This window comes from Coffea eugenioides, chromosome 10 (genome assembly GCF_003713205.1).
Source record: "Coffea eugenioides isolate CCC68of chromosome 10, Ceug_1.0, whole genome shotgun sequence".
In the NCBI taxonomy this organism is placed as follows: Eukaryota; Viridiplantae; Streptophyta; class Magnoliopsida; order Gentianales; family Rubiaceae; genus Coffea; species Coffea eugenioides.
The window spans coordinates 1,259,740-1,277,982 of NC_040044.1; the positions used below are offsets into that span (position 1 = coordinate 1,259,740).

The following is an 18,243-nucleotide window of genomic DNA, read 5'->3' on the forward strand; positions in this document are numbered from 1 at the left end:
AGGAGGCCGAGGTGAAGGATGAGGAGGCCGCGGCTACTATCAACAGTCTCCGATCGGCCCTCGAAGAGGAGCAGAAGAGGGGGGACGAGGTGAAGGCGTCCCACGAGCAAGCTCTCGAGGGTGCCGGAGCCTCGGCCGTAGACGCTTTTCGGAAGTCCGAGGCCTTCATCAAGGACCTCGGCCAACTACTTACGCCTAACTTCATGTTTGGTTTCACATCGGCCGTTGACGAGGCCGCAGCTCACCTCTCCTCCGAGGCCTTGGAGTCCTTAAAAAACCATACCAGCTACAATGAGGACTCCAAGGAGTTATGCGATCGGATGGCCGAAGGCATTCAGGCAGGAAGGAATTTGGCCGAAGTCCAGGTCGAGTTCAACAAGTGGCTGTCCGAACTCGACGAAGTGTTCGAGGACGTGGAAGTGGAAGAAGCTGGAGGAGAGAACGCTGAGGGAGACGAAGCCGGAGGGGACGTCGGCAAAGAGCATGGAGATAAAGTTCACCCCAAGGAGGCCGAAGAGAAGGATGCCCAGGAGGGAGCCAAGACCGGGGATGGAGCCGAGACGGGGGTCTAGGCTCGCGGCTTTAAGGGGGTGGCCGAGGTGGAGAGTGCTTAGTAGCATTCGGACCTCGGCCTTGTACTTTTGTAACGCTCTTTCTTATTGAATGAAAGCATATTTCTTCTCGTCTCAGTGCTTTAATTTCTTGCTTTGACTTCATCCCTTGCTTGTCCCCCTTATTTTTTAATAGCGTAACAACGATATTGAAGAATAACATAATAACTGAAGTCATTACTTGATTAAAAATTCAGGCGTAATACAATCTGAGGTTCTCGGCGTGCCAAGACCTCGGCACTAATGAGCCATCTCGGTAACTCAGTTTACAATACCCCTTAGCGTCAGATTCCACAACTCGGTAAGGGCCTTCCCATTTCGGGCATAATTTCCCTTGCGGTTCAGCTCGGCTGACTGAGTTTTTTCTAAGAACCAAGTCTCCAGGTTGGAATCTACGATGTCTCACGCGGGCATTGTAGTAGTGTGCCAGTGTGTTCTTGTAAGAAGCTATCCGGGCTGAGGCGAGATTCCTTCGTTCTTCGACGAGGTCGAGGTCCAGCTGCCTCTCTTCGTCGTTCACCTCGGCGGCATAGGCTGCCAGCCGAGGGCTGGGGGTAAGGATCTCAGCCGGGATGACCGCCTCGGCGCCGTAGGTCAGGGAGAATGGGGTCTCTCGCGTCGCTGACCTCGGCGTGGTCCGATACGACCACAGGACACTGGGGAGTTCCTCCACCCAAGATGACCCAACTCGGTGTAGTCGGGTCCTGAGACCATGTAGAAGAGTCCGGTTGAAGTTTTCTGCTTGACCATTGGCCTGGGGGTGGCCTACCGAAGTGAAGTGTTGTTTGATGCCGAGGTTCTCGCACCAAGTCTTGAACGGGTTCTCGGCAAACTGTCTCCCATTGTCCGAGATGATGACCCGAGGTATGCCGAAGCGGCAGATAATGCACTTCCAAAAGAATTTTTGAATGGCCAGCCCTGAGATGGTCCGAAGTGGCTCGGCCTCGACCCACTTGGTGAAGTAATCCACAGCGGTTACTAAGAATGTATAACCCCCGACGGCTTTGGGGAAGGGACCTATGATGTCTGTCCCCCATTGCTCAAACGGCCAGGGTGAAGTGATGGGGACCATGAAGTTTGAAGGCTGGTGGTGCTCGGGTGCGTGGACTTGGCAGGAAGGGCAGCCGAGAACGAGGTCCTGGGAGTCTTGCCGAAGTGATGGCCAGAAATATCCCAGGAGCATAGCTTTCTTAGCTAGCATCCTGTGGCCGATGTGAGCCCCACATAGGCCCTCGTGGATCTCGTGGGGGACCTCGCGTCCTGCCTCGGGGGTGACACACCTCAACCATGGGCCGAGGTAGGAGCGCTTATATAGTTCTCCATCGCGGAGTGCATACCGAGCGGCTTTGCGTTGTATCTTCCTTGCTTCAGCTCGGTCTTCGGGAAGGACTCCTTGACCCAAGAAAAGGATGAACGGGGTCATCCAAGTTTCTTCAGAGTGCACGGGGCAGGCCACCTCTTCCACGTACCCTGGTTCACTCAGGACCTCCACCAAGACGGTTTTGCTGAGGTCAGAGAATGAAGTGGAAGCCAGCCGGGATAAGGCGTCGGCTCGCTTATTCTGGGACCGAGGGATCCTTTGGATTTCGAATGACTTGAAGTACGCGGTGAGTTGGTGAACTTTGGAGAGGTACCGTTGCATGGTCTCATCCTTGGCCTCGTACTCACCAATAACTTGGCGTACCACGAGTTGGGAGTCACTGCGGACGTGGATTTGCTGGGCGCCGAGCTTGCGGGCTAGCTGGAGTCCAGCGATTAGAGCCTCGTACTCGGCTTCATTGTTGGTGGCCGGGAAGTCAAAGCGGAGGGCGTAAGAGCAAACCTCCCCCTGAGGTCCTTCCAGGAGCAGTCCGGCTCCGCAGCCGTCTCCATTAGAGGATCCATCGACATACAATGTCCACAGGGATGAGGTGGACACCTCGGGTAAGGCTGAGGTGGACTCTGGACCTTCCGTGAAGGTGAGCTCAGCAAGGAAGTCAGCTAAAGCTTGAGCTTTTATGGCGGTGCGTGGCTCGTAGGACAAGTCATATTCTCCCAATTCGACAGCCCACTTGGTGAGGCGACCAGAAGCTTCGGGTCGCACCAATATTTGCCGAATGGGCTGGTCGGTCCTGACCGAGATGGGATGGGCTAAGAAGTAGGGTTTCAACCGCCGAGCTGCGTGGACGAGCCCCAGCACAAGTTTTTCCACTTGCGTGTATCGGGTCTCCGGCCCGCGGAGGGCTCGGCTGACGTAGTAGACCGGCACTTGGGTGCCCTCATCTCGGATGAGCACAGCGCTGACAGCCTCGTCGGCTGCGGAGAGGTAGAGGTAGAGCTTCTCCTCGGGCCGAGGTGAAGCGAGTGTTGGTAGGTGATGCAAGTACTGCTTCAGCTGGTCGAAAGCAGCCTGACACTCCTCAGTCCAGGCGAACTGGTCAGCATTCTTCAGCACCTTAAAGAAAGGCAGAGCTTTCTCGGCTGATTGGGACAGGAAGCGATTCAGCGCGGCCAGGCGTCCATTCAGCCGTTGGACTTCTCGGATGTTCCGAGGTGGGGACATGTCCTGAATGGCTTTCACTTTGTCGGGGTTGGCCTCGATTCCCCGGTGGGAAACCAGATACCCCAAGAATTTTCCCGAGGTGACGCCGAAGACGCACTTCTTGGGATTCAGCTTCATCCTCGAGTCTCGCAGGACACCAAAGACTTCCCTCACGTCTGACAGAAAGGATGAAGTGGCGAGGCTTTTAACGAGGATGTCATCCACATAGGCCTCCACATTGCGGCCGATCTGATTCTGGAAGAGTCGGTTGATCAGCCTTTGGTAGGTCGCCCCGGCGTTCTTTAGCCCGAAGGGCATGGTAGTGTAACAATAAGTACCTCGGTCGGTGTAGAACGCCGTTTTCTCTTGTTCCTCCTCACTCATTCCTATTTGATGATACCCTTTGAAGGCATCTAGGAAGCAGAGGATTTCATACCCCATCGCCGCGTCGACGAGGGCGTCTATCCTTGGCAGAGGATAGCAATCTTTGGGGCAGGCCTTGTTGAGGTCGGTGAAGTCGACACACATTCTCCATCCCCCGGTGTCCTTTTTTACCATGACTGGATTGGACAGCCAGGTGGGATATTGGACCTCGTGGATCATCTTGGCCGGCAAGAGCTTGTCGACCTCATCCGATATGGCTTGGCTACGTTCGGGGCCGAAGTGCCTTCGTTTCTGTCGCACAGGTCGGGCCTGCGGGTCAACGTTGAGTTGGTGAGTCATGAGCTCGGGTGGCACTCCGACCACTTCATCCGCGGACCACGCGAAGACGTCTCGGTGGTCTTTGATCAGGGAGATCATTTCTTCTTTCAGGGGTGAGGGTAGTCCAGCCCCTACTTGGACCACTTGGTCAGGTTTCGCTTCATCCACTACCACCAGTTCCACCTCATCCCCGGGCTCCAGCCTGTTGGGCTCTTCTGCCTTCCGAGGGTCGATGCAGTCTATGGAGAGGACCGCTGGCCTCTTTTCTTCTGACCTCGGTGAGGGCCGGGGGGTGACTGCTGCTTGAATGGTGGCGAGGTAGCATTCCCGGGCGGCGCCCACATCGCTGCTTACCTCGGCCACCCCCGCAGAGGTTGGAAATTTAAAGCTCAGGTGGTAGGTGGAGTATACGGCTCTCAAGGCATTGAGCGTGGGCCGGCCTATCAGCATATTGTAGGGGGAGTCTGCTTTGACCACCGCAAAACTGACAGGCACAGTTCGGCAGCGTGGATGACGCCCGATTGTTACCACCAGGGTCAACATGCCTTCCGGGTGGACGACGTGTCCCCCGAATCCCACGAGGGGAGTCCTGACAGGAGTGAGTTGCTCCTTGGTCAGTTTCAAACTTTCGAAAGTCCGGTAGTACAAGACGTCTACCGAGCTTCCGGGGTCTACGTAGACCTTTTTGACTACGTAGTTGTTGGTGAGGACTTCAATCACAAGAGCTTCATGATTGCTGGAGGCCGCAGGAACGGGGTCAGCGGGACCGTAGGTGATGACCTCGGACAGCCGAGAGCTCGGCTCGGCCACCTCCATCTCGGCCTGGCGGTAGGTCCGCTTCCGGGAGTTCTGGCTGTCTCCTCCCGTTGGTCCTCCCGCGATGGTGTTGATCACCCCGGCGATGTTGGGGCCGTAGCCCGGTGAGCCATCGCGTGGGGGCTGCTTGTCCTCCCTACGGTTTTCGGGACCTCGGCAATGCATGTTCGTGTCCCGTCGGTCGTCGCGGCGAGGGCCTCGGTTCTCCCGGTGGGAGACGCTTCGGTTGAAGCCTCCATCCTTGCGGACGAATTGCTTCAGGTATCCTTGCCGGATCAAATTTTCGATTTCCCGCTTTAGGTCGTTGCAGTCTTCAGTCTCGTGCCCTACATCACGGTGGTAGGCACAGTAGAGGTTCGAGTTCCTCTTATCTCTCCTCCCCGGAATTTCGGGAGGGTTGCGGCCGAGGTGATTCTGCCTCATCACAGCCAGGACGTGGGTCCGGCTCGAATTGAGGGGCGTCAGCTCGGCGTCCGAGGTGGACAATCTGCCTTTCACGATCCGGTCGAAGACACTTCGGCGGTCTCGGGGTTGGTTTGAAGTGCCACTTGGGCCTGGTTCACCTCGGCCAGTGTCTTTCCTCCTCCGGGGATCTTGCCCCGTACGAGATGCTTGGGCTTCTCGCTTCATGCGATTTACATCTTCGCTTCGGATTCCCTGGTCCACTCTTTCCCAGAGCTCCCGGAGTGTACGGGGGTACTGCCGATGGATTTCGGTGTTAAAGATCCCTGCTACTAACCCGTTGGTGAAGGCAGCAATAGTTACTTGCTCGTTCTGGTCAGGTATCTGTACATTCTCCTCGTTGAACCTTTGGGCGTACGAGCGAAGTGACTCGCCCTGACCCTGTTGCAGGTTCAAGAGGTAAGCTGAAGTCTTTGTTATTGGTCGAGACGACACAAAGCGGTGGATGAACCGGTCTATCAGCTCATCCAGGGAGGAAATGCTCCCCGGTTCTAAACTCCAGAACCACTTCCGGGCGGTCCCGTGCAGGAAGATGGGGAAAGCCCGACAGATCACGGCGTCGGGGACGCAGTAGAGTCGGAATGCGGAGATGAAGGCGCGAAGGTGATCCTCGGGGTCACCTCGGCCGTCGTAGGTGTGCAAATTTGGAAGCTTAAAGTTTGGGGGCACCATCTCCCCATTGATGTCATCAGTGAAGGGCGGAGCCCTCATGTAGTCAGAAGCTAGGCCTCCGGGACGCCGAGGTGGGTCCTCGGCTCGTTTTCCCAGTAGTCCCCGAGAAAATGCTCGGGAGATGGAGGCAATCTTGGAGGTTGCCTTGGATGAGACTCGCCTGGAGGTGCTCCGAGATAGACGCCCATCTTCGGAGTCCTCGCCTGAGGGCACTTCAGGGGACTTCGTTGGTCTCCTCTTGGAAGACTCGGCTTTTTCTTTTCCCTGCCTCTTGAGGTACCTTCCTAGTTCCTCAAAGATGTTGGGGTTGTCCGTGACAAACTCGGCCATCTTGGCGATGGCCTCCTCATTGTTGGGCTGGGTCCTTTGGGACCCATGTTCCTCAGAGATACGATCTTGCTGGGCTCCGGATGTCTGCCCAGCCCCAGTTGAGGGAACTCTTCCGCTTCTGGAGCGCGTGGATCTCATTTTAGCAGTAATCTCGTTCCCACAGACGGCGCCAATTGAAGAGGTGATTTTTGGTGGATATGTAAGCCGACCTGAATCAGTCCTCTCTGAGAGGAGGTGAGGTGAATTCGTGTGTCCGAAGTCGACCTCCTTGTCCGAAGTGAATGGCGGGGCTTCTCCCCTGGTATCACTCCGACGATTAAGTTAGTATGAGAACGAGAAAATGCTAGAGTATGAGCAAATGAACAGTGTATGCTTACTTGTTGGAGTGTGTGGGGTATTTATAGAGCGAGAGTGGAGGGCAGGACGGAGGTCTTATGTCGGTGGGACCCATGCCCTGCCATTACGGCTCTGTTCCCTGTCAGGGGGCCTGACTCTGACACTGTAGCCGCCTGGACAGGGTGACGAGGAGTCCTTTGCAGTAGTCATTAAGTGCGACAGTGCTTTTCAGATAAAGCACTGATCCCGGATGATGTCAGGTGGCTTGCCTCATCCGCGTGCGGCTGAGGTGGAGGTGCCGAGGTCACCTACACGGTAGACTAGGGATCCGGCCGAGCTTAAGGGATATGCCCGAGGCACGGGTGAGCTCTGATGTTGGACGAGGTGAGGTCACCTCGGGCATGCGGGGCGGCCGAGGTGAGCATCCTCAGAATACATTATTTTTGTTAAATTATAATTAAAATGGAAATTATGGGCTTTTTATCCTCTCAAATGAATAAAAAAATTTCAAGCAAAGTATCGTTAAATAATAATGGACTGATTAATATTTTCATTTTTAATTTGATTTATTATTTGTCTCTTTTACTATTAATAATTGATTAATTATAAGTTCATTTCTTTTAGATGTATCTAAATAATTTGAAACCATATGAGATATGCTTTGCACATACCTAACATATATTTGTGATTAGTATTAGTGCTAAAAAATTAAACATAACAAGATCAAAAAAAAAAAAAGCTTAAGTTCAAGTATACTAAAAAAACAATATACGAATAATAGTAGTAAAAAGATGAAAGTAGCTAGTCACACAAGAGAACAGAGAATAAGAAAATAGTAAAAAGGACCTTATTATTATTATTTATTTGTTCTGTTTGTTGACACATTTTGAGGTACTAAGAGTATTTGGTTAACTATGAAATAAATCTTATACTACCTAATAGACTCCAGAGTTTCACTTAAAAAGATTAAATAACGGAGTAACAACTTACAAAAGAAATGCATTCTTGTATATTATTTTATCTCGGTTTTGTAAAGCAAAATGGTACCACACTAGAGCATATGGAACATTTCAGATAGCTAGCTGGATGCATCCAGAAAAGAAGTCGGTTGGGGATAGAATCTAAAACTCCATTACTAATTTACATAAATTATAAGCAAGCATCTAGCTTTTTTCAGAACACTAACTTTATCCCCTGCAGAATTGATCTTCTATGCAGTAACCAAGCTTGTTCTCAACTCCTCGACTTCAACAATACCCAGAAAGAATTTAGCTGATAGATTTCTGAGGACAAGAAAGGAGAAAAAGTGGGAAAAAGAAAAAGATGGGCAATTGGTTTGTAACAGAAGGAAGGGGAACAAGCTGGAGAGACCAAACCTTAGCATCAGTCTCACTACCACCCGCGCCTTTGATGGTTATATTTGGGCTGGTAGCTGCGTTAATGTGTATGGCAAGTTACTGGGACTACAAAGCCCAGATGGAGCGTACCATGACCGGTTTCAAGCTGTTTCTTTTTCTGCTGCCGTTGCTACTGATTTTGATGGTTCATTTGATGATGCTTAGCAGGAGGTGGTTTTATATCAGAGGTTTAAGGCCGGTTTCGGATCAGTCGACGAGCCAACAAGGCAACAGCTCCCCTCCTTGGGGGCTGGTGCTGGTGGTGCTGCTGCTTTTGGTGTTAGTGTATTATCACTCTTCTTTCCAGTCCAGCTGGTTTCGACCTCCTGTCTAAACAGTACTTGGCGTTCCAAAATCCAGGCTCCATGCTCTTCACATGTCCTAGCTAGCATATATCCGAGTACAACTGCGGAATGGTCAGAAAGGAAGACAAGGTGGTGGTTTTGGTGCGTCGTAGTACATCTTTTCTTGGTTTTGTGTTTCCTGGTTGGGGTCTAGCTACACCAACGATCTTTTGCTGCTGTGATTTTTGTTTTACGCTGTCGATTTACTGGGTATGTAGCGATTAGCCTGCCACATATTAGCTAGCTCAATAGTCTGGTCCAATTTGGTCGCGTCGCTTATTAATCATTAGGAAATCCGTGATACGGGGCTTAAACATCTGTTGTATTGAGTTCCGAGTAATGAGTATTCGTGATCAGCCATCTTGATCTTTTCTAAATAAAATGAGGTTATAAGCAGAATTGATTTCTGGAGTCAATGAATTGAATTATCAATAAATAATAAAAACCCTTTTTCTTTTTACTAAAGTTAATCTTATTTGTATGGCAGAAGAGAGAGTTTGATAGAAGTAGCTTTCTGGACACTTATCTTTTAACCTCGAGGATTCATGCAGGACTAAAAATGAATATCGGAATTCAATTTAAAGGAAGAGAAAGTTTGATAGGAGTAATTTTCTGAACATTATCTTTTAACATTCTTGATTCAAACACGACTGAAAAATGGATCTTGGCGCTACCCTTGAAAGCAAACCCTTACTTATTGTCAACATGACATCGCCGACTAGAATTCCCGGAGGCCCGTGGTGGGCTTCAATTCAAGTCTTGCTTCTCTTTAGAGAGTTTCTGAAGCCTCGCAAAATCAAGGTTCCTGCTATTTTTCCTCTTGTACATCTCTGCAAATGTAATGGGTTCCTCCAGCTCTGACCTCCCTCCGCCCAATCTTCACCTGGGAACACAATGGCCTCTGGCGCTGGATACTGAATTGTAGTAATTGAGAGTCTGCTGGAATCACACCCTTCCTCTCCCTCCTCCCCCCACCCCCCCCAAAAAAAAAAAAAAAAAAAACCCCCTTTTTCTTCCTTCAGCTAAACATAGTAGTCTTAATCCTAACTATTAAAGCATAAACATGAAAAGATTAATTGAAAAATCGAATATAAACACACCCAAACCGAACACTGAAAACTTGCATGCCATAAGATCAATTCAGCTGGCCAGGTGGAGGCTGGTACAAAGTACAAACAATTGCATAGGTGCGTACGCACCTTGTAGTGTAGCATTCTAACCAAAATTTCTCGTTAACACATTTCCAAATTTTACAATGTGGTTGAGTGGAACTAGTTGGGGGAATTAAACATCACTACAAAGTATTTTGTTGCCTCGCACAATGTGGTGCAAGGATCCCACATACATTAATTTAGGATGAAGCTCCCAGTTTCAAAGAACCAACAACAGACGTACTCCCTGCACTACATTTCACTACACACAAACATGACTGACTACCTGCGCTGGGCAGGAGTTGGTGGCAGCAGGAAGTCCTCCCTAGGGGGGTCTTCCCCCTGGCCAGTAGGGGAAACCCAGTTTGCAAACTTATACATATCTTACTTGACTACCGCTCCCCTAACATATACTAAAAGCTACATCTGATTTCAGCTAGAAATCATGTTAATTTAATGCACAAAAAGAAAGGGGAAAGTTACACTAGGATTAGCAAGGACATAGATAACTCAAAGCTATATGCACAAACAAACAGCTTAGCCTTCTTGCACAAAAAAAAAAAAAAAAAAAAAAATTGAAAGAATAGAAGAAAATGGTGATGGAGGTCAATGGACAGCTGGAGATGAATTCTTCAGCTTAGGAACCTTAAATGAGGACGTGAACAATTTGGGGGTGTTAGAGGCCTGAATGGTATCAACTGCTTTCCTCTTTGAACTTTTGCATCCCTACAAACACCATAGTGGAATTTGCTTAGCATTTCGAAGGTTTATCTGATTAAGAGCAGGTCATTCCACAATTAATTCAACTTGAATCATGCAATCACCAACACCTGTAAAACCAGACATGCTTTCAACAGGACTTCAGCATGTGGATCATGACTGTATATGTACTTTTCCTCAGCTAACTGAGATTTAAACTTTGAACCACAATTAAATTGTTCTACTACAGACACCAGATTTAAATAAGAAAAATTATAGACTTCAAAGACATAAAAAGCAGAAAAAATATTCAACTCAAGACTATTAAGCATGTACAAAGAGCAACAAGCTTGACAAGAAAACCACTTTAGCACAAGCTCCCATATGAGGCTCCGTTTGGATTGGTCATTTTTTCAAAAACAAGTTTTTCAAATACAATACCACAATAACTCAAAAAACATCCCATCCATACAATATATCCAATATTTTTAAAAAATTTTATAGTAAAAATTTTTCATATACATTACTACAATAAAATTTTTCAAAAACACCCCAAAAAACAGCTAATCCAAAATTTAACAACTCAATCTTTGAAGAGGGAGGGAGAGAGAGAGGAGAAAAGAGAGGAGTGGTGATAGATGGCAGAAGAAAATGGCGTAGATCTTATTTTTTATTTTTTTTTGCATATTTGGAGTTGTTTTTGATATATTGTATAGATGTGGTGTTTTTGGAGTTATTTTTGTTTGTGCATTACTGTATTATTGTATATGAAAAACTTGTTTTTCAAAAAATGAGGAATCGAAACGGAATCTTTCCAATGCTAGCATATATTAAAGAGTTAATCACTGCCAGATTCTGTCTTAAGGGGAAGCATACTATAAATTGCAGGCCAGAACAAATTTTGTATACTAACATCTTAAAGAATAACTGTCCTTTTATATTTCTAATTTATTCTGGCAAATTGTTTTTGAAAATGTAACTCGTACAGTATAAGTATGACAAAGTTCTTTCTTTCAATTTGAACTGTATGTGACAGACAAAAGCACAAATTCAATCTATATATGAAGGAGAAACAAGAATTCAATGACATTCTTATATTTTAATAATTACTGGGATAAAATGCATCAGATACACATCCAGGGTATACTGCAATGTTAGTAGCAATGCATTTCAATCGTCAGCAACTTGTTAGAAGCAGAATTACCTTTTCAAGTGTAAGGGAAGAATCTAACTCTTTCTTTGTCGTTACTGTCATCCCACTCTTGGCTTTTGAGTTGGTATTCCCAGATTCAGTTGTGCAGCGACCTAACACTGGGGTCATAGAATCTTTTCTCAACCTCCTTAACGCCTCCAGCTCCCTAGATAGTCTGGAAACTTCTTCATCATTTTTAACTAAGTCAGATCTTAGCCTAGCAATGTCATCGTTTAATCTTGCAATCATTCTATCCTTTACAGAATTAGAAGACTGCATATCCTCCATGCTCGACAGAAGCCCCCATATCTTCTCATTTGCAGATTCAACATCAGCACACTTCTGTCTCAATTGCTCATTCAAATTGGTCTCCATTAGGTTATACTGGTTCCAGACAAAATTCTTCTCAGCCAGCAGAGCAGAAATCTCTGAATTCTTATCTAACATAAGCTTCTCATTTTCACATTGCAGCCTTTTCAAATTACTCTCCAGAGCTTTATACCGATGCTCTTCTCCTTTTTTAATCACATCAGCAGATGTATCCTGCAAATAAACATGAAACAAGTGACTCCTTGAAGAAGAGACTAAAAAAAATGAATCAAATACAACCTACATCTCCTTAAAGAAGGGGTTCAAAAAATACCTTTTCCGAGCACTTACGAGCAAGGCGTTCAAACCATTCCCTAAAATCAGCCAATTCACTATCTGCATTTTCTGCGCTTAATAAGCACCAAAAAGGAGAAAATACATGAGCAGGTGCATTAAAAAAAATCAAGATTAATAACCACAGAGGACATGATATTTCATTTCTTTGCTTTCCTAATCTATATACAGGTAACAGAGAGCGACTTTCCAATTAGACTATACTGATCAAGAGCACTATAACAGCGCAAAATGACTAATGGAACAGAGATGCACAGAACTACGTAATTGAAGTTTATGCAATTTCCAGCACTTGTGCTCTCATATCTTTGTGGCAGTTTGCATATGAATTTAAACCTATAACAACCACATGCACATACTATAGGTCTCTTAAAGATAATTGTTTCTTTTGCAGGGGACGCTCTCTTGGGTACTCCTTTTTTTGCCATGTGTTTACATTGAACTTTTAAAAAGCTTTTCGCGACCATCTACTAAAATAATCTTTAAAAAATTCAGCATAATCCAAACTATACACCACAGGTGTACAATAATAAACGCATAAACATACTCTCTACAGAGTTATCGAGAAAATAAAAGAAGAACAAAGAAAAAAATAAAAACACTTTAATTCTTGTTCAGTAGAAAGAAAAGTAAACTAACCAAATTTCTGCTTGTACAGGAAAGACTCCCTCAACTTCAAACCCATAACCATATCAGCTTTAGTAGCCTCAACGATGCGCTCCTTTTCTTGCATGGTCAAATCCCTCCTCATCTAAACCACCAATTTCAATGCCAAAAAAAAAATAAAAATCCCAACTTTATAAAGAAGAACCCTAATTTGATAAATTTCAACAGCAATTAAGAAGAAAAAAAAGAAGAAAACAAAACTTTGGCATGGAATTTTCACCTGGAAGATATGCTCTTTTAGAAGATTAACATCAGAAGTCCAGCGTTCATGCTGTAACTTAACTATGTCTTCAAGAAGCTTCCTGTCTTTAGCCAGATATTGAATTTGCGTCTGCTGATTCTGCAACAAGTGGACCATAGCGTTAAATATTTTGTTGCATTTTTCACGGTCCCATGAGTCATTTGAGCCTTTGGCTTTCGCCATTGTTGGGTAATTGACGCGAAGAGTAGCCTAGGGTTTCGGAGTTTTTTTCAAGTTTTCTTTCTTCTTTAACTTTTTCCCGTCGGGGCAGAAGAGTGCAGAGAGAAAGTGGGGGTCGGGGAGAGTGAACATATGACCGTTGGATTTAGTAAAGTACACAACGGTCGAAAATGTAGAAGTAGCTTTTATTTCAAGTTGTGATAATTTCACAACCTCCCCTAAGGTTTCCAATATTATTACTTAGCACTCTTGAAATTAAAATTAGGATAATTTTAGAAACCCCTGAGTAGAGCTGTAAACGAGCCGAATCGAACCGAATATCTCATGTTTGAGCTCTGTTCGTTAAGCGATTCGAACAACGTTCGTGTTCGTTCGTTAATTTTCGAACTCCAAACCTGTGTTCGTGTTCGGTTCGTTAAACAAAGTTCATGTTCGAGTTCGAGTTCGTGTTCGGCTCGTTTAACATAAACGAGCCGTTTGTGAACATGTTCGAAATATTCGAATCCAAATTATTTTAAGCCTTAAATATGCCATACAAATCACTAATCATTCTAAAAAATAATTAAAGCATTAAGTGACTAAATTCTATTATTCATTAACTATATAACTAACATTAACATAAAAATAACAAATAAAACCCTCCAGTTATAAAAATCCAGCCATAAAATTAATCCTAAAATTTGTCAAATAATAATTATGCCCATGCTCGTGAATGTTCGCTAAAACTCGTGAACATGCTCGTATTCATTCGATTATTAATCAAACAAAAAAATTCGTTCGAACTCGGTTCGTTTAAGGTTTCGAACGAGTTTTTCACGAATACGAACGTGTCGAAACAAACCGAACTACTGAACAGTTCGATTCGTTTAATAGCTCTACCCCTGAGATTTCTGGCAATTGTGACCGTCTCCTCTAAGGTTTAAAAAATAATGCTTATCTCCTTTGATTTTATGGAAAGACTTGTAACCTTCACAAACTTTAAGAAATTTTAAGTAAAATGAGTTCAAAAAAGAAAATGAAAATTCATTTTTGGTAATACTTCTTTATTCTAAAATTTTAACGTCACCTAATCTAGGTTACTTGGTTGCCAAGATGATGCCCGAAGATCCATCTCATTTGGGAATGAGATATCCCTGGAGAGGAGGATAAACAAGTGAAGCCCCAGATGAGATGAGAAGATCTTCCTCGTGCATGGCCTGGCACCTTTGCAGAGACATTATTGGTCCTTCTTCCACCAACATCATTTCCAATATCGTAATACATTTTTGCTCGTCTTTCCAGTATGGCTGTATTGAAGAACACGTTAAATTAATGATAAAGTGGATTTGTTGGCCCTAGTTAATAAACATCTCTGTTTACGGGGATCCTATGTCGGATAATAAGGCAAGGTATAAAGTGTAGCGGGATAGGGCTGTTCCGGATTTTAAAGAAAGTAATTAAATTATCAAAAAAAAAAGAGAGAGTAATTAAAACACCTTTGCTTAGGGATCGATCACTCATTTAACTCGTACACATACGGTCGAATGCAGTCCGGTCCTGTAGATGGAACAACAATACGACACAGACCGGTTCGTCAAAGTCTTCGTTTAGTAGCATTAATGCGTAATTATGTGATTTTATTCCATTGATACTAAATAAGAAAGTATTAGCAAAGACACGGAAATACCCTTTTTGAACGATGTAACAATTAATTATCGAACACTTTGTGAGTTACTCTTATTATAAAATGCTTGTACGCTTTTATAGCAGAGATGTTATATTCAGACATTGTTCATGCACGTTTTTACAATTTTGTTGAATAAGAGTTATGTCACCAAATTTGTACGATTTTATGATTTGGCTACTGACAATGATGAGAAATTTGATCAATCACCGTGATGTGATGCACGCAAGTTGTTTCTCAATATCATTAGTTACTGATTCAAGAGAGAAGCAAGAAATTTGGTGTAGTTTTTCTCTTGCTTAATTAACACATTAAGTATTGAAAATATGCGGTCACCTTTTTTTTTTTGGTTGAATATGCCGATACTTGATGAAATTTTAATTCTTTTCTTCAAATACATGAATGTCTCCACAAAACGTTGTTTACACTTTCCGCTTTCTTCATGACAAACAGACAGTTGCTAGCTGCAAGACAAAGTAAACTCGTACCAGTAATACATTATAGGAGGAGGAAGGTAAATAGTAGTAAAAGCTTTACGCGTTGGACAATTACTCTATTAGTAGTACAAGTTCCCCAATTTGTTCCCGAAAAAGGGGCCTTACTTTAATTACCATGCAATGCATCTGTACCTTCTCAATTCTTCCACCATCGATCGCTTGCACCTAACCCTCCATCCATTTTCTCACGCCTTTTCTCTCTATAAATGCAACCAACATCGTCCTAGGGTTCTTAGCATTCCTTAAACCTTGTACAACACAAAGCGATTCCACATTTTTTTTTTTTTTATATAATTGGTACACTACAGACAGATTAAGCCATGGCTTTTCCTAAGGCTCTCATGATGATGATGATGATCATCATCGCTTCCCTTGTTTACGCTGCTCAAGTGGTACGTAACGCTGGCTACATTAATTCACTCATTCAATACAAGATCCTACGTTATATATGCATCCTTTTAATTAGCTAGAGAACAAATTAACAAAACTTGTTGAGTTCTCTAATCCATATTAACATATTTTGATTATTTGGAGGCTGATACATTGTTCGTCCCGCAGCCGCAGATTGACAGCAACACGGTTGGTCGCTCTCTTCTCCAGAATAATGATATAGGTTCTTCTTCTTCATATATATATATATATTTGGCTTTGAAAGTAATTTTCATCTTTCTTGAAACTAAGGAAACTCCATCTTTGTCGATCAGATTGCAAGTCTGCATGCGACGCGAGGTGCGCGGAAACGAAGAGGCGAAATTTGTGCAAGAGAGCATGCGGGACATGCTGTGAGCGGTGCCACTGCGTTCCTCCGGGCACTTCCGGCAATGAGGATGTCTGCCCCTGCTATGCCAACATGACCACTCACGGCGGCAGACACAAGTGCCCTTGAATCCCTTTTAAAAGAATGAAAATTTTTTACAGCACGACAACTTCATAGATAGATAGATTGCGTACATGCATATCGGTGCACTTGCGTTTTCTCTTCGTCGGATCAGATACTAAGTACTGCTACTATTACTATGTGCGTGTCCAATAAAGGAGAAATACATACCTACCGTACTTTCTTTCATTCAAATGCTATCTTTACTTGTGATGAAGCCCAATCCATTTAATTTTGGACACTCTCTTTTGTTCGAGTAACTGGCTACGATAGCACTTCGAGGAATAAAGATCCAGGCCACCACTCGTGTGCGAGTTTGGAGTGAATTCATGAACTTGGATACATTTCAACACTAAAATTTGATCTTTTTCTCTAAATATTCAGTACTTGATTCATTAAAAAAAATAAAGAGAAAAAAAAACCCAACTCAGCAAGCAGGATTTTATTTGATCAATTGCAGGGGCTAAGAAAAAGAGAATGAATTGTTTGACGCTTCAAATTTCGCACATTTGCTCATTCATAACCTAAGCTCCATTAATACCCTACATCACGCAGCGATCGTGACCAAGCCACGCCCGCAGCTCCAGAGAATCAAAGTATCAAATCATCACATTCTCACAACTCTCTCTCTCTCTCTCTATATATATATATATATATACACACACACACCTGAGGGAGAGAGAGGGGTCTTTTTTTCAATCAATCGTCGGTGATGTTTTACCACAACATATTAACACGTACGTAATATGATAATTTTTCCTCCATGGACCTTCGTGCCTTGCATGCAGGACACGCGCTGATGGGCAGCTGATCGGACAATCAGAGGAAGCTAGCCTAGAAATTGACGAAACAAGACCGCCGACTCAGATCATTACTCAAAACAAGTCTGGCTGGAGATAGAAGTGCTGGCGAGCCGAGCAACTCGCCAACGGCGGGCGGCTCGGTCTAACGCATAGCTTGAACCTGATTCGAATTAATCAAGTTCGAATTCAAGTTTCAGATCTCAATTCAGTTCAAATTCTCTTACATTCTATTAGAGTGTTCAATAAGACTAATCGAGTAGTTTTATTATTTATACAATATATTTATTTTAATTTTAATTATGAAATAATCATTATAGTTTTATGTTTTAGTAGAGTTCGAGTTTTTATTTGAATACTTAAACTCAAAAAAATTTAAGAATAGAATCGAATCTTATAGAGTCGAGTTCGAGTTAACCTACGAATCAAGATGAGTTACAAGTTTTTACTTGATTGAGTATAGCTTGAGAATTCATCGGATTCAAACTTCAACACAGTGTTTTTTGAATTCGACTCGATGATGTGTACGTTAAGGATGCAATTATGCAAACGGCTTCAATTGAATCAAATATTAGTGTACTGCATAATTTTGTTGTTGTTCACGTGTGTTGGCCCGCAATTAGGTTGATCTTCATTTAGTGGTTAAGTATAGAATTGAGATCCAAGTCAGACGGTAATTGAATTTCATGTTTTACATTTATAGAGCAAGTATAATTAGGCCTAAGGACGGGCACACAGTTGCGAGATACAACAACAGCCAACAGCTACCTACAACATTTTTGGTTAATTAAAGTGTTTTTTTTTTTTTTTGTCGACACAGGGATGTCCGGGTCAATTCTTACGGGGTCCGACTAATCCTTAAAGTGTTAATATGTACCTTTTTTAAGAAGAAAGAATAGATAATGAAAGTTCACCCGTCGCTCAAAATGATATCGGTCACACAGGTGAAGTATTTTACCGACTTTCTGTTGTAAACACCAATAAATTTTCAGATCCTATTACAATAATGTTGTAAAATTTGTTTACGATGAATTACAACCCATCTCAGAATTGAGGGGGAGGAGCGGGTTAAAACGGCTAAACAGAGAATCAAATCCGCCGGTGAACCACCATCCGTTTTACTAGCTAGCTGCATTTTCTAAAGCTGAATAAGTTCACGTTTTGATCAGAGGAGTGTATTAATTACAACCACTATAAAGTAACTTTGGGTCGTGAAAAGTCAAGACACTACTCACTCCACAAGCATTTTATGATCCCCGGATCATAGCTTCACGTAGGCGTAGAAAAATGAAAAAAAAATATATATATATATGGGAGAGAGAGAGAGAGTGTGTGTGTGTTTGTGGACCCCAGGCGGTTAGTTAAAAGGAAGGAAGCGGTGTGTTTGTTTGCACTTTGCAGTGTCCGAACCAATTTTTTTTTT

At 44.0% G+C, this 18,243-nt stretch overlaps 3 protein-coding genes across 6 annotated transcripts; 1 reads left to right on the forward strand and 2 right to left on the reverse strand.

Annotated features, from left to right (window-relative positions):
- Nucleotides 1-804: 804 nt before the first annotated feature.
- LOC113749175 lies at nt 805-6,114 on the reverse strand. The gene has a single exon (XM_027292849.1). It carries the CDS (start codon nt 6,112-6,114, stop codon nt 805-807), a length of 5,310 nt encoding a protein of 1,769 aa, XP_027148650.1.
- A 3,283-nt stretch (nt 6,115-9,397) lies between these two features.
- Nucleotides 9,398-13,107, reverse strand: LOC113749529. Of its 3 annotated transcripts, none has more exons than XM_027293296.1 (5): nt 12,783-13,107; nt 12,536-12,647; nt 11,877-11,938; nt 11,246-11,776; nt 9,398-10,068 (listed from the first exon to the last, which is right to left on the reverse strand). In XM_027293296.1, exons 1-5 carry the CDS (start codon nt 12,984-12,986, stop codon nt 9,949-9,951), a joined length of 1,029 nt encoding a protein of 342 aa, XP_027149097.1. In that variant the 5' UTR covers nt 12,987-13,107; the 3' UTR covers nt 9,398-9,948. The 3 variants fall into 3 exon arrangements, with proteins under 3 accessions (XP_027149097.1, XP_027149096.1, XP_027149098.1); XM_027293295.1 differs by having other exon boundaries at nt 11,877-11,947; XM_027293297.1 differs by lacking the exon at nt 9,398-10,068 and adding an exon at nt 10,079-10,172 and having other exon boundaries at nt 11,877-11,947.
- A 2,299-nt stretch (nt 13,108-15,406) lies between these two features.
- LOC113750092 (snakin-2-like) lies at nt 15,407-16,209 on the forward strand. Of its 2 annotated transcripts, none has more exons than XM_027294027.1 (3): nt 15,407-15,535; nt 15,678-15,756; nt 15,848-16,209. In XM_027294027.1, the coding sequence occupies exons 1-3, from the start codon at nt 15,464-15,466 to the stop codon at nt 16,027-16,029; spliced, it is 333 nt and encodes a 110-aa protein (XP_027149828.1). In that variant the 5' UTR covers nt 15,407-15,463; the 3' UTR covers nt 16,030-16,209. The 2 variants fall into 2 exon arrangements, with proteins under 2 accessions (XP_027149828.1, XP_027149829.1); XM_027294028.1 differs by having other exon boundaries at nt 15,702-15,756.
- Nucleotides 16,210-18,243: the final 2,034 nt, after the last annotated feature.